The sequence below is a fragment of the Tachyglossus aculeatus genome, chromosome 5 (genome assembly GCF_015852505.1).
Source record: "Tachyglossus aculeatus isolate mTacAcu1 chromosome 5, mTacAcu1.pri, whole genome shotgun sequence".
In the NCBI taxonomy this organism is placed as follows: Eukaryota; Metazoa; Chordata; class Mammalia; order Monotremata; family Tachyglossidae; genus Tachyglossus; species Tachyglossus aculeatus.
Window position 1 is genome coordinate 91679855 of NC_052070.1, and position 14610 is coordinate 91694464.

Genomic DNA, 14610 nt, shown 5'->3' on the forward strand with positions numbered 1-14610 from the left:
CCAAAGGTTCACTATCCTGGCACTCAGACCTTCTGAAGTATCACATGGTTTCTTGGCTCCCCTGACAAGGGATCATATTCCTGGTGTGTTACGGAAATTGCAGTTGTTTACTTCCAACTGTCTAGATGACAGCAGAGAAAAACTATTTAAATAGTAACCTGGCAGATTTGTTTTAACCTCATGAGCCTTTTGCAGACCACAGACTACATGTAGTCGTGGTTTGAGAGACAGGTGCCTATCCGAAATACCATTTGAATATGACACAGCAAAACATCGTTACTTCACTATGAAGCCAAGCTCTAGAACTGGTATGAAATAACCCTGTCCAAGAGGGAGACCCCTGTACCTGCCAAAATATGTTATATTGTTTTTGTAGATAGAAATGAGAGTAAGAGAGAGCCTGTAAATAGCGCAGAAGCTGGTTCCAGTAACATTCTCTTTAACTCTTGTTGAACAGGGACAAAGAAAGATTTATATTAGACATCATTTCTACTCCCCTGTGCAGTTGCATAGGACTGATAAGAACAAATAAGTTCAAACAATAGGGTTTCATTAGTACTTCATCTCATTTCAAATGTCTAGATTGCTTGAGTACTACAGCAATGGAGATGCTCTTTTGCAGTGTTTGAGGCTAGGCAATGATGATGTTAGAGAGGTATTAAAAGAGATGAGAGTTCTCTTCCCTTCCTCTTCTGGCCATCCTTTTAAGTGCCCTTCTTGTCCCCTCTTTGGACTTCTCTTTGTATTTCCACTCATCTTTCCACTCCTCAAAAACCTCCATTAGTCACCAGTGCAGTACACAAGAACTCATCTCAGTTGTCTTCAGGGTTCTCCACCAGCTCTCCCCGTTTTACAGTTTGGCTTGCATTACCCCACTATTCCCTAGTTTGTCCTCGTTCTGCTTATTGAGCTCACCTATCGCTACTCTGCTCCGGGCCCCACCACCTCTGACTCCTTGCTCATGCTGTTCACCAGGTGTGAAACTCACTTCGCTTCTCCACCCCATTTCCCTCCCTCACGCATGCAAATCTGCTGGAACACAGTCCTCAGAGCCCTCCTAAGTCATCACCTCCTCCAGGAAATATCCCTTGATTGATCCTATTAGAAAGAGATTCGAACTGGGAGTCAGGAGACCTGCATTTGAATCCCAGCTCCTCTATTGCCTTACCGTGTGACCCTGAGCAAGTCCATCACTCACTCTCTCTGGGCCTTTGTTTCCTCATGTGTAAAATAGGGATGTGGTAGATTGTGAGTCCTTTGTGGAACAGTGGTTGTGTTCAGTTGTATTTACCCCAGTAGCACATAGAAAGGGCCTTTATTATTACAATTATTATCAACATTATCAACACGCTAGTTGCATCAGTCACCCTTAGCCCTTCTGCAGTTCCTATCCACAGCACTTAACATACAATTGTACTATTTTTATATTCAATCACTTATTCAGCTATTTCATCATGAACACGTGTACTAGTTCCTGTTAAATCTTTGTTCTTCCACATACTCCCTCTATTTGTGAATTCTTCTTGTCGGATTCCCTCAATATTTTGCTGAAGGGAAAGTCTTTGTACATGCATAATGTGTTTGGAACTCTGGGTCCTGCAGTAGCCTTTTCATCAACAGACCCACCCATAGAGGAAATTCACCTTCAGTAACATCATCCTTGTGTTTAAAGGGCAATATATATCAGATTGCAAACCCCTTGACATTAGGGAACATGATTCTTGTTTCTGTTATGGTCTCCCAAGCCCTCAGTACAGTGTTTTTCACTCAAGTACTCAGCAAATACAATTAATTAATTGATTTCCCCTTCTAATTCTCATTCCCTCCTTCCCCCTCCAAATTGAAGTTTTTTCATTCATTCATTCAATTTAAAGCAGCGTCCTCTTTGAAAATTTTGGATATTTTGAAATACAAACTTGTACTTTACAAAAAATGTATTTACATTTGGAAATGAATTTCTTTAAACTTATTTATAGCAGAAGCTAATTGACCGGTATAAACCTTGTAGGCAAAGTGGGACCTAAGTTCTGCAGCCCCCCTAGTCTATCCTGTTATTCTTTTGAGTCTCTGGTGGCCATTGAATAGTCTTGAGGGAACACAAGAGTCCCAAAAAGGTTTATGTACTTGGTTTCCAAAACATCTCTTTAAAAATAATGAGAAAGGAAGCATCAATTTCTCCTATTAACTTTGGAACGGAATCTCTGCATTCCAAAACATGCAAGTTCACATAAGCAGCATGCCTCCATAGCTGGAAGCTCTCTAAGGTTTCCCCATGTTTGAAATGTGGTACAGTACAACAAATGACATGACTTCTATTTTTACTGTTTTGAGCCTTGGTCAAAGAATAACCTCAGGACATTTTAGAAGTGATTGGTTCTCCATTCTCATATCTTTGAACTATGCCACTTAGTGCATTACACAATGTTTATGCCACTTTTCAGGGACAATATTGTTCCTTTAACCAGTGCTTTAAATCAGGTGGCCTTCTTTCGCTGATAGAATAGTTCCACTTATGTCTTGTCTTTTCTTATACTGTGGAGTCATCTTCATGCTATGGACACATCTCTCCCAGAATGCCCCACTTATGTACATATCTATTATATATTGTCATTGTCATCATCAGTGAGTGCATACAGTGTACAGAATTCTGTACCAAGTGCTTGGGAGAGTACAGTCCAACAGTGTGACAGTGTGGCACAACAGAGAAACAGTGTGGCTTAGCGGAAAGAGCACGGGCTTGGGAGTCAGAGGTTGTGGGTTCTAATCCCAGCTCCACCCTTGTCAGCCATGTGCCTTTGGGCAAGCCACTTAACTTCTTTGGGCTGTGGTTTCCTCATCTGTAAAATGGGAATTAAGATTGTGAGCCCTATGTGGGACAACCTGATTACCTTGCATCTACCCCAGAGCTTAGAACGGTGCTTGGCACTTAGTAAGCACTTAGCAAATGCCATCATTATTATTATTATTATTATTATTATCATTAACATAGCTGGCAGACACATTCCCTGTCCACAATGAGCCTTCAGTCTAGAGAGGAGAAGACATTAATACCAATAAATAATCTATTATGTATAATTTATAGGCTTGTACGTAAGTGCTGTGAGGTTGAGAATGGGGTGGATATCAAATGCCCAAAGGTTGCCGATCCCAGTGCATAGATGATGCAGAGGGGCAAAGGAGAAGGGAAAAAGAGAGCTTAATTGGGGAAGGCCTCTTGGAGAAGATATGACCTTAAGGCTTTGAAGGTGGGGAGAGTGGTGGTCTGATGTAGATGGAGGAGGAGGGAATTTTAGGTAAGTGGGAGGACATGGGAAAGGGTCGGGGTTGAGTTAAATGAGAATAGACCATAGTTAGTGAGCTGGGTCTAGCAGAGTGAAATGTGTGGGCTGGGCTGTAGTAAGGAGATCAGTGAGGTAATGTATGAGGGGGCAAGCTGATTGAATGATTTAAAGACACAATGGTAAGGAGGTACTTTTTGATGCAGAAGTGGATGGGCAACCACTGGAGGGTCTTGAGAAATGGGGAGACATGGGCTGAACTTTTTTAGAAAAATAGTGCAACAGAGTGAAGTATAGACTGGAGTTGGGAGGTCAGCAATGAGTGAGATGCGGTAGTCAAGCCAGGATAGAATAAGTGCTTGGATCAACCTGGTGGAGAGGAAAGGATAAATTTTGGATCTATTGTGCAGGTAGAACTGACAGGATTTGGTGAGTTTGAAATTGTGGGTTGAATGAGAGAGATGAGGACAGTGCCAAGGTTATGGGCTTGTGAGAACGGGAGGATAGTGGTATAGTGTACAGTGATAGGAAAGACCTGGGGAGGACTGGGTTTAGGTGGGAAGATAATGGAGTTCTGTTTAGGACATGTCAAGTTTGAGGTGTCTGTGGGACATCCACGTTGAGGTGTCTTGAAGGCAGGAGGAAATGTGAAATTGCAGTGAAGAAGAGAGGTCAGAGATATAAATTTGGGAGTCATCTGAATAGAGATGACAATTGAAGCCATGGGAGCGAATGAAGTTTCCAAGGGAGTGTGTGTCAATGGAGAATAGAAAAGGATCCAGAACTCAGTCTTGAGGGAGCACCACTGTCAGAGGGTGGGAGGAGGAGCGTGCAAAAGTGCTCACTATATACAATTGGTTGATGGATTGAAAAGAGACTGAGAAAGCTTATATTAATGTCTGTCTCTCCCTCTAGACTCTAAGCTCATTGTGGTTAGGGAATGTGTCTAGCAACTCTGTTATATTGCACCCTCCCAAGCACGTCACACAGTGATCTGCACACAGTAAGCAATGAATCCACTGATGGTGGCCCTTTTCCGGGCATCACTGTGAGAAAGAAAAAAGTAGAATTATTTTAGCAAACACACCAGCCAAAAATATCATATTAAGAAATTCTAAACACCTCAGTGACTTTTTGGAAGTGAATGTTTGAATTAATTTTGTGGATATTTGGGACTACTCTTTCCAAAAAGCTGTAGACAAAGTGGGTATTTGTAATCACTTTATCCTCTGTTTGTAAAGCTACTTGGGAGAAATCTTTGGGATGTTTGGTAAGATGATAAAGTTCAATGGACAAAATATCAAGTCCCATGAACTAGAGTTCCCAAATGGTTGAAAGTTACCCGTCTGTAGATTTCTAAACTTGTGGCAGGACTGGAAATTAAGCAGATTGGGGAGAAAATTACTTTTCGCCCATCTCTTTTCATTTTTGCTTCAAATTGGAATGAAATGGCAAACTCAAATGTTGAGCAATATTATTGAATGTTTTCCTCCATCATTTTCTGTATAAGATGCCCTAAGTTTTCCTTAGCAGAAGAGAAATGAATCCTTAAGTTAACTGGGGTACTGTATTCCAGTTCTGCCTTGACAATGAGCATGACCTACTAGAAAGAGCATGGTCTAGGGAGTCTGAGGACCTAGGTTCTAATCCTGCCTCTGCCAGTTGGTTGCTGTGTAACCTTGGGCAAGTCATTTATTTTCTCTGTGCTTGTTTCCTCAACTGTAAAATGGGAATGAATTCAATTCCTGTTTTCCCCTTTATCTGGACTGTGAGCCCCATGTGGGACAGAGATTGTGTCCACATGGACTAACTTGAATCTACCCCGGTGCTTAGGCTAGTACTTGACAAGTAGGAAGTGCTTAACAAATACTCTGAGATGAAGAAGAAATTGTTGGAGAGTATTGTTATGAGACATGACTGCTGTATACCTTTAAGAACTAAATATTGTCTGCATTTTAAATGTCTTTTCTCTGTCCTTTTAGGTCATTTGGAGTTGTCCTATGGGAGATTGCGACACTAGCAGAGCAGCCGTATCAGGGCATGTCTAATGAACAAGTTCTTCGCTTTGTAATGGAGGGTGGCCTTCTGGAGAAACCAGACAATTGCCCCGATATGTTGTATGTATTCCCCAGGCTTCTCTTCTTTTCTTCCCCTTCAATTCATCTGTGGGTTTTTCACCTCTCAATTGTCTCTTCTAAGGGGTAGTTAAAACTAAGACTGTAGTCTCCTTATGGCCAGGATTTGGGTCTACCTGTTCTATTGTATTGTACTTTCCCAAGTATTTTGCATGGATTTCTGCCCACAGTGGCAATAAGCACTACTTATTGAGTAAGAGCAAATCAGGAACCATATAGTATGGTAAAATAAGTCTTACCCTTGGTGCTGTTGGAAGTTCCTTTCTTTTTTTTCCCCTCAGATCTCTGGTTCCATTTGGCTCATTTTGGGGGGCAGACACAGGATTGGAACAACAGTCTCAGGTCTTGATGGTGTAGGCTGTGGTTATGCATTTGCCCAATCCACTTGTCCCAGTCCCCTAAAAGAGCACTGCAAAGGCCCAGGTTTACTTACCCAGAAGACTTCAGTTAGGAACTTCTAAATGACTATGAGGAACTCCATTTAAGAGCCCTTTTATTCATTTAAAACAATTAGCAAATAGAAAAACTGTGGGTCAGGACTTCTTGTGTATCATGTAGATAAAAAGTACATCATTTCTTTTACCTTAAATTCTGTTTATTTCCACAATCATGGTGCTTCTCTAAGATAAATATTTCCCCCTCTTTGCTAAGAGCATAAAAAGAGCATGAGGCATATGACTAATGTTAACGACATTCACTTAAGCCTCATTTTAGCCAACTGACTGGAACATGCTTTCGTTAGCTTCTCATTGTTTAGAACCTTCTCTTCCCATCCTTAGTTCTCTGGGCATTTATGAAGCTTCATCGCCCAAACTCACTATGTCACGAAAACCCTACGACTTTTGGTTTCTAAAATTTGAAAGTGACCTATCTAGGGATGTGATTCTCCATAGATTATAGTGAATTGATGTGCTAATGAAAACGATTTTGAGGACCCGGCTCATGCTAGGTTTTAGTTGAATTCATTCATTCATTCAATCATATTTATTGAACACTTACTGTGTGCAGAACACTGTACTAAGCACTTGGGAAGTACTAGTTGGCAACATATAGAGATCGTCCCCACCCAACAGCGGGCTCACAGTCAAGAAGGGGGAGACAGACAAAACAAAACATATTAATAAAATAAATAGAATAAATATGTACAAATAAAATAGAGTAATAAATACGTACAAACATATATACATATATACAGGTGCTGTGGGGAGGGGAAGGAGGTAAGGCGGGGGGATGGGGAGGGGGAGGAGGGGGAGAGGAAGGAGGGGGCTCAGTCTGGGAAGGCCTCCTGGAGGAGGTGAGCTCTCAGTAGGGCTTTGAAGGGAGGAAGAGAGCTAGCTTGGCGGATGTGCGGAGGGAAGGCATTCCAGGCCAGGGGGATGATGTGGGCCTGGGTCGACGGCGGGACAGGCGAGAACGAGGCACAGTGAGGAGATTAGCGGCAGAGGAGCGGAGGGTGCGGGCTGGGCTGTAGAAGGAGAGAAAGGAGGTGAGGTAGGAGGGGGCGAGGTGATGGAGAGCCTTGAAGCTGAGGGTGAGGAGTTGAATATATTGCATTGTGGCTCCAGGAAGGTTAGGAGCAGCCCATGGATTATAAGAAGGCATGAGGTGGAAGCATTGTAACTGGGAGGCTTTGCCACTTCATGTTGTCCTCCCTTGATTATTATTGAGACAGAGCGAGAGTAGTTGTGCAGGTCTGCAGTTCTCTGGGACTAGTATCCAAGGTGAGAGTGACACACCCTGTTGTTTTTTGTTCCTTCAAGAGGTAGAAGGTTATCTTTTCAAGAAGCTTCTCAAATTTGTGAAAGGTAACTGAATGCTTCTGGTATTGCCTGTCGACTTGGAGATAGAAAAATCTGTGAATGCAGCCAGCTCTTCTATAATGCAGATTTTCATTTCATGTTTTGGATAGAATGATATGGTGGAATTGAGGACTGTTCTGGAAATTTGCAGTTACATTGCAACAGAATGAAATGTTGGTTGAAAGAGTGGGACACTATAACACCAATTCTTCTTGACACAAAATTCTTCAACAATGACTTCAAAACAGCTGACTGTACATATCAGAAAAGGGCGTTGGCTTGTTAGTAAGAAATTGTTTTCCTGGTTTATGAATGACCCTCTGGGAAGACTTCATTTTGGGTTAATCCCTAAACTTATGTGCTTTGTAGAAAAACTAAGTTTTTAGGACCTAGACATTATTTCTGCTGAGCTGATGTCCCATCCATTTTTCCCAGATGTCTGTTGGGTTGGGTCTGAAGGTAAAGATTCCTAATGATGAGAGGAATCCAACGCAGAGGTTACATGACAGTCTTTAAACAGGTCTCAACAAGCCTGTTTGTTCAAGAATAGGACTTGGTTCCTACAGCATTTTTGTCTGTTAGATTAAAGCATAGTATTCATTAAACATTTATTGCATATGGGGCTAAACTTATCAGTACACTAGATGCCTTTAGTATTTGGTTCAATCCTAGATAATTGTATCAGGCAAACAGAATTACACTGAAATGTTTTTTGTTTGGGGGTTTTTTGTTGTTAAAGGAAAAGATGAGGAGATGGAATAAGGTTTTTGGACATTAAGCAGACACTCCCCTCATACGACTTGTATTCCAAAAAAAAAATTATAGACCTGTCAACCAAAATGCATAGGTTTTTTGCTGGGTTATATTTGGCATACGCTTTATCTGAACAGGTAGAATAGCAGTATAGTCCTAAGGAAGACTGGAAGGAATGAAAGGAGCTCTTCTTTCTGATCAGCATAGAGGTACAAAATGAAAATAGATTATTGGAATATACTTCCCAGCCAAGTGGAATATTATATAAGTGCCACCATTAAAGGCTAGTGCTTATCCCCGAATTTGTGCAGGTTGGAGATAACTGGTAAAGAGCCAGAGTGTGCATAGATTAGATTGTTTCCCATGGGAAGCAAGAGGCAACAGGGAGTGTGTGATCAATGCAGGCGTCTTCTTTTTGTGGAGTTTCTCTCGTCTCCCATAAATGTGTTTTTCTTTCTTGAAGTATTTTGAGAACTCAAAGTGATTCACCACAAAAAGGGAATTTTAAAACACACCTGCAAGGGAGGAAAGACAAGACAGTTTATGTTTACAGCTCAAAGTAAAAACAGAATTTAGTGGGGAGATGGCTGAATGATAGAAAATGTCCTTGCTGCTCAAACTCCTGGGAGAATTCTTCACCCTTGCAAGAACTGAAAAGCAGAAAAGGGGGTTAATTGATTCTTTGGGTGAGGGCACCTGTTGTCTCCTTCCTCTTCATTAGTGATGAATATTGTTATTGGGGTCTTGCGGAAGAGGAGCCTCTGCAGATATGAGGATTTAGAAATTAACTCAAAATTGAGGCTGAGACTCTTGCAAATCCAGATCTAGGACTTTCAGAGGCCTGTTGAACTTTCGGGTGCCAGAATTGCCCCATTCTGCTGCTCCTCACATACACGGACACTCTGTTTTTCCTCACTCCTGAGCACTCTCATAATTGAGAGACCCTTATCAATCAATCAATCAATCGTATTTATTGAATGCTTACTGTGTGCAGAGCACTGTACTAAGCGCTTGGCAGGTACAAGTTGGCAACATATAGAGACAGTCCCTACCCAACAGTCTAGAAGGGGGAGACAGAGAACAAAACCAAACATATTAACAAAATAAAATAGAATAGATATGTACAAGTAAAATAAATAAATAAATAAATAAATAAATAAATAAATAAATAAATAGAGTAATAAATATGTACAAACATATATACATATATACAGGTGCTGTGGGGAAGGGAAGGAGGTAGAACTGGGGGGATGGAGAGGGGGACGAGGGGGAGAGGAAGGAGGGGGCTTAGTCTGGGAAGGCCTCCTGGAAGAGGTGAGCTCTCAGTAGTTCCTTGAAGGGAGGAAGAGAGCTAGCTTGGTGGAATGGGCAGAGGGAGGGCATTCCAGGCCCGGGGGATGACGTGGGCCAGGGGTCGATGGCGGGACAGGCGAGAACGAGGCACGGTGAGGAGATTAGCGGCAGAAGAGCGGAGGGTGCAGGCTGGGCTGTAGAAGGAGAGAAGGAAGGTGAGGTAGGAGGCCCTTTCTAATGATGCAGCAGTTAGGCCAACAAGGAAAATTATACTCTGCTGAGCTCACCTTGATCATACAAGGATCAGCAGCAGAAACACTCCAAAGAATGGTTGCCACTTAATTTTTCAATTTCCCAAACATAAAGTGCTGTTTTTTTCTGCGACTGACTAGAAGACATACATTGTTCAAAGTTCTTGGCTGGGATGCCTGAAATTTGGAGCACAGGAAGAGCAATCAAACTTAAAGAAATCAGTGTTTCCAGATTGTTTGGCAGTTAAATGAAATATGTAGTGGTAAATAATCCTTCCAAATGCCATAATTTGTTTATCCTTTCGCTGCTCCACACAACAGAGGGCAGATAGAAGCCAAACCTGAGTCGAAATTCAGCTCAGCAAATTTATGACTTTGTAGGTAATGTTTCACCCCCTCTCAAAACATTGCTTAGTTGCCCTCATTATGTATGCAGTAGTCACAGACCCTGCTATGGATTTTGCCCTCTAGTATACTTCGTTACGTAGGAAAAGAAACAGTCACAGTGACACCAGTGGTATGTTTGAATCCAAAATGCTTGTGATTCCCAGGTTTTGTGTAGGGATCTGTTCTGCTTACCCAGTTTCTCTCTTTGGCTAGCTCCCTTTAACAAAGCTTAAGGGCCATTACGTACAGGCAAGCCAGTGTCTGCAGACGGTACTCTGACCCAGCCTGGTTGTAAAGTCAGGATCATCCATTTTGTCCTGAATCCCAATAGTTTCAAGTTAATTATGGTTTTGGCTAGGTGCAGAATATATTAAAAGTCAATGAGACTTCACAAGGAATTTTTTTCCTTTCATCCTTTTAATGCCGCATTTTCCTTTCTATGCAGTGTGCTGTCGTTTGCATAAAGCAAAGACAGAATGTTCAATTAAGGGCCCCAGTATTCTTTTGGCCCTGAGTACCAAGAATTTCACAGGTGGGTCAAGTCCTGAAAAATGTATAGACATCATTAAAAGAAGAGTTGGTTTTGTCAGCTCATAAACCCTTTCAGAGTCTACTGGAAAGTTTTTTTGTTTGAGATAGTGTAAACAGGGTCTTGAATCCCACAGAGGAAAAAAAAACTTCCTTTTATGGGAAGCCTTGGAAGGTTTTTGAATCTGGAATGATTTAAAAGAAGCATCACATGTCCTTGTTTGTGCTGATGTCACATGCATTACTCCACTGCTTGTGGTATCTCCTCAGCATTGCCCCTAGGCCACAGAACTCTGAGCCAGGGAATATCGAGTGTTCTTGGCTCCAGCTGATGCTTCTATTCAGGGACATACCAGTCAGCTAGAGAGGAAAGAGCAGTGAAGTAACAGAAATGGATTTCATGTATTTATGTCACATGTTTTGTATTTTTTTTTCTCTTGGTGGGAAGTGAGGGTATTGGTGACAAAACAGATTTCTTGAAGTCTCTGCTCAGAGGAAGATGAAGGAAACTAATGCCAGTGACCATATTTTAAATGCCAAATGTCCCATTTACCATTTTCACCGCAGCTGGGGACTCAGGGGACAGGGGGTGGAAAACCTTTCAGCACTCTGTTTGAGGTGAAGCTCTCTATCAGGCTTGGCCTGTAAAGGAGGGTAGGTGAATAGTATTCACATATGACTGGACATATGTGAATACTTCCCTCTCTCCATTCCATTCTCTCACTATTCCCTCTCTCCTCCACAAGCTGAGAGGCACAGCCAGATTCGTTGAATGGGGTAAAAAGTGTCAGTCCTCCCTCCCTCTCGAGCTTATTTTGCCTCCAGTGAACATGGTCTTGAAGCCCTTACCTAGGAATCTATCACATGGAACAGAGAACTTAGTGAATTAATCTTATTATTGTCTTTTTTTCATGTTCAGGAAAATCATGGGCAATATTATTGCCTGGTTCCTATCTGAATTTCTTTGGGTTGTGTTTTTAACAATTTTGCCAACCAGTGTTGGTGGTCCCCATCAATACAAGGAAGCTGACTGGGTTAGGTAGAATTTCTTCTTTTCACCCAATAAAGGTTTACCTGAAGTTGCCATCTTTGGGAGGGAACGCTATTTCCAAAACTTCTATAGTAGCTTTCTTTTTGGAAATGAAAATACTCTTGGCTTAGAGAAAGATCCCTCCAGGAAATATCATAAAAAAATGCTTACTTCCTCACCCCCGACACCCAGTCATGTGAATAGGACTGACAATTTTATTATTAATTTTCTTTAGGTATTAGGATAATTTAGCTGATTTTTCTCCAACCCGTATTAATAAAAGACATACCCCCCCAATCCCCAGCATACACTGCCCTATTATTCAAGGACCTTGTTAAGAGTCGGCTGCTCCCCAAGGTACATGTTGTATTGCAATATCATCACCGACAGTAGTGTTCTTTTTCGTTGTTTGTTGTTTCATATTATGGTGATTCTGTTTAACCACTTTGCAACTTTTTTCTTGCAAATATACCATTAAGAAAGGGTTTAAGCCAGTGGATGACTTATGCTTTAAAAGCCTACGGCCATAATAGAGCTACAAAAGGAGCACAGGTTTATCATTTTATCCCTCAAAAGAAGCAGCCTGGCACAGTTTTGCCTTTCTGAATTTTGCAGAGTCCTAAATTGGTCGTGATTATCAGAAATTGTAATTCTATTAAAATTTGGCAGAAGGACCACTCCTCTTTTTCGTACACCATCAGCTAATGCAAACTTCTACCATCCAACTAGTCATTCGCATCTACAGTTGGGTAAGCTGTAAAGCCTCTTTGGCTTTTCCTCAAAGTGCCCTTTTTGGAAGGACAGTGACAGAATAATCCCTTGGTCAACCAAGATTGGGAAACTCAAAGGCTTTCAGATGGAGGTTGGGTAAAACTAGTAGCTTTCACGTGACTTAAAAAACAAAGCACAGTGGGGAGATCATCTGGGTACCATTTTCCCCTAGGTCAGTTGTGTCTGTGCTTCAATTTCAGGTTTGAATTGATGCGCATGTGCTGGCAGTACAACCCCAAAATGCGTCCTTCTTTCCTGGAGATCATTGGCAGCATCAAAGATGAGCTGGATCCAGCCTTCAAGGAGGTATCCTTCTTCTATAGCGAAGAGAACAAGCCTCCAGACACAGAAGAGCTTGACCTGGAGACTGAGAACATGGAGAGCATTCCCTTAGACCCTTCCTCCACCCTTCAGCCCTCCGAGAAACACTCAGGACACAAAGCCGAGAATGGGCCCGGGGTGGTGGTCCTCCGGGCCAGTTTTGATGAGAGGCAGCCCTACGCGCACATGAATGGAGGACGCAAAAACGAAAGGGCCTTACCTTTGCCCCAGTCTTCGGCCTGCTGATCCTAAGCACCAGAATCCCATGCAAACAGTCTCTTTCTCTCCCTCTCTCTCTCCCTCCCTCCTTATATCTCTTTCTCTCTCCTTGTCTGTCTCTCTCTCTCTCTCCTTCTCTGTCTCTCTCTCTCTCTCTCTCTCTCACACACACACACACACACACACACACACACACACGCACACACATACGTGGCAGTGGGGAGGAAGAAAGGAATTTAATGATATGGTCAAAAGCCTACTGTACCTCAGTGGATCTTCAGAGCTGCCATTGCTGCACTAAGGAGAACCCACTTTTCAATAAACACATTAATAATTTTTCTTTTTTCAATATGCAACCAGATGTTTGTTCCAGTTAACAACTCCAAACTTAGGGCATGAAATGGGCCTTTTAAAAACTTTAATAATAACACTTACTAGCATCAGAAAACTAGTGATATGATTTTTCCTCTCTTTCTCCCTTTCTTTCTCACTCTCTTTTTCTCCCCTCATTGATCTCCCCTTCTGTGCTTCCTTTCTGTACTCCCTTTTTTTGGCCCATCTGCCACCTTTGCTTCAAAAGGAAAAATCTGTCTGTGCAAGTCCAACCAGAAAGCACTTTTTTCAGATCAACGAAATGGCTGGCCAAGTGATTCCCCTTTACCCCTTGCAAGCACCTGCCTAACACTATAGGTCTTTATAAAAGAACGAAGAGACTGGATTTTTAACATTGCTCTCTAACCTTTTTGGGAACACCTGAATTTAAAAAGGCCATCATTTGTCCAAGATTATTACCATTTTCAACGCTGCCAAATTTTGCCAAAAACCCCGAATTTTCCTTTTTTCCTCTTTCTTTTTTTTTTGTAGGTGTGGAAGGAGCACTGTAATCAACTGCTCCATTTCAAAGAAATACTGATCAATACACTCCAATCATACACTGGTATTCTTTTTACATTTCACTTTAAGGAGAAGTCAAATTGCTTTTGTCTCAATTATTGTTATTTTGGAGAACTAGACAAAAGCATGACTTTCTGGTGATGAAGACAGGGGAAGAAGGAAGGAAGGCCTCCCTCCCCCAAAGGATTCTGGAGAAAACTGGCAGTGGTGAGCCAAAATCATACAGTTGCGCAAAAATTCAACCATACGCCAAAAAACAAAACAAACAAATAAACAAAAAAATGGAAACAACCATCCATGAAACAAGCCGGAAGGGATCTCCAGTACTGCAGTCTGCCCCCTGTGGCAGGTTTGCATGGGGAAAAATTAAAGCATCACAATTGAGAAGAAAAAGCAGTAAATGGATTCAAGCATATTACGCCTTGTTGACATTTTCTCTCTGTTATTGACTTCTTGAAGGGTCTTACAGTTCTATGTTAGACCATGGATCATTTGCATACACATTGTCTTTCGTGTCACTTTTATAACTTTTTTACGGTTCAGATACTCATCTATATGTCTGTACAGAAAAAAGCTGCTATTTTTTTTGTTCTTTATCTTTGTGGATTTAATCTATGAAAACCTTCAGGTCTACCCCCTTTCCCTCTCCCTTCACCTTCCCCCACTCCAACAAACTTCTTATGCTTTGTACTATAGTGTGTAACTTTGTTCCTCCTCTCCCAGTAATTGATACTTGTATAACATGATTTGCCATGAACTGTTTGATGCCTTTTTATAAATACATTTCCTCCTTTTTTTTTTTCTATTAGTTCTTTTACAACATGGTGGCTGTGTGGGTGCCAGGCTCATGGGAGAACCGGGCAGAGGACTCCAGGTGACCCAGCGCACTTGAGTGTGTCTTGCGGTGCCATGTCCTCCTCCACCTCCATCCACACAGTGCTCGAGTCTGTT

General features: G+C 41.8%; 1 protein-coding gene across 1 annotated transcript in view; it reads left to right on the plus strand.

Annotated features, from left to right (window-relative positions):
- IGF1R (insulin like growth factor 1 receptor) overlaps positions 1-12891 on the plus strand; it is a 327353-nt gene extending 314462 nt beyond the window's left edge. Inside the window, exons 20-21 of the mRNA XM_038746228.1 lie at positions 5261-5395; positions 12426-12891. Coding sequence (XP_038602156.1) covers positions 5261-5395; positions 12426-12792 — 502 coding nt within the window. The 3' untranslated portion in view covers positions 12793-12891. The remainder of the gene's footprint in view (positions 1-5260; positions 5396-12425) is intronic.
- Positions 12892-14610: the final 1719 nt, after the last annotated feature.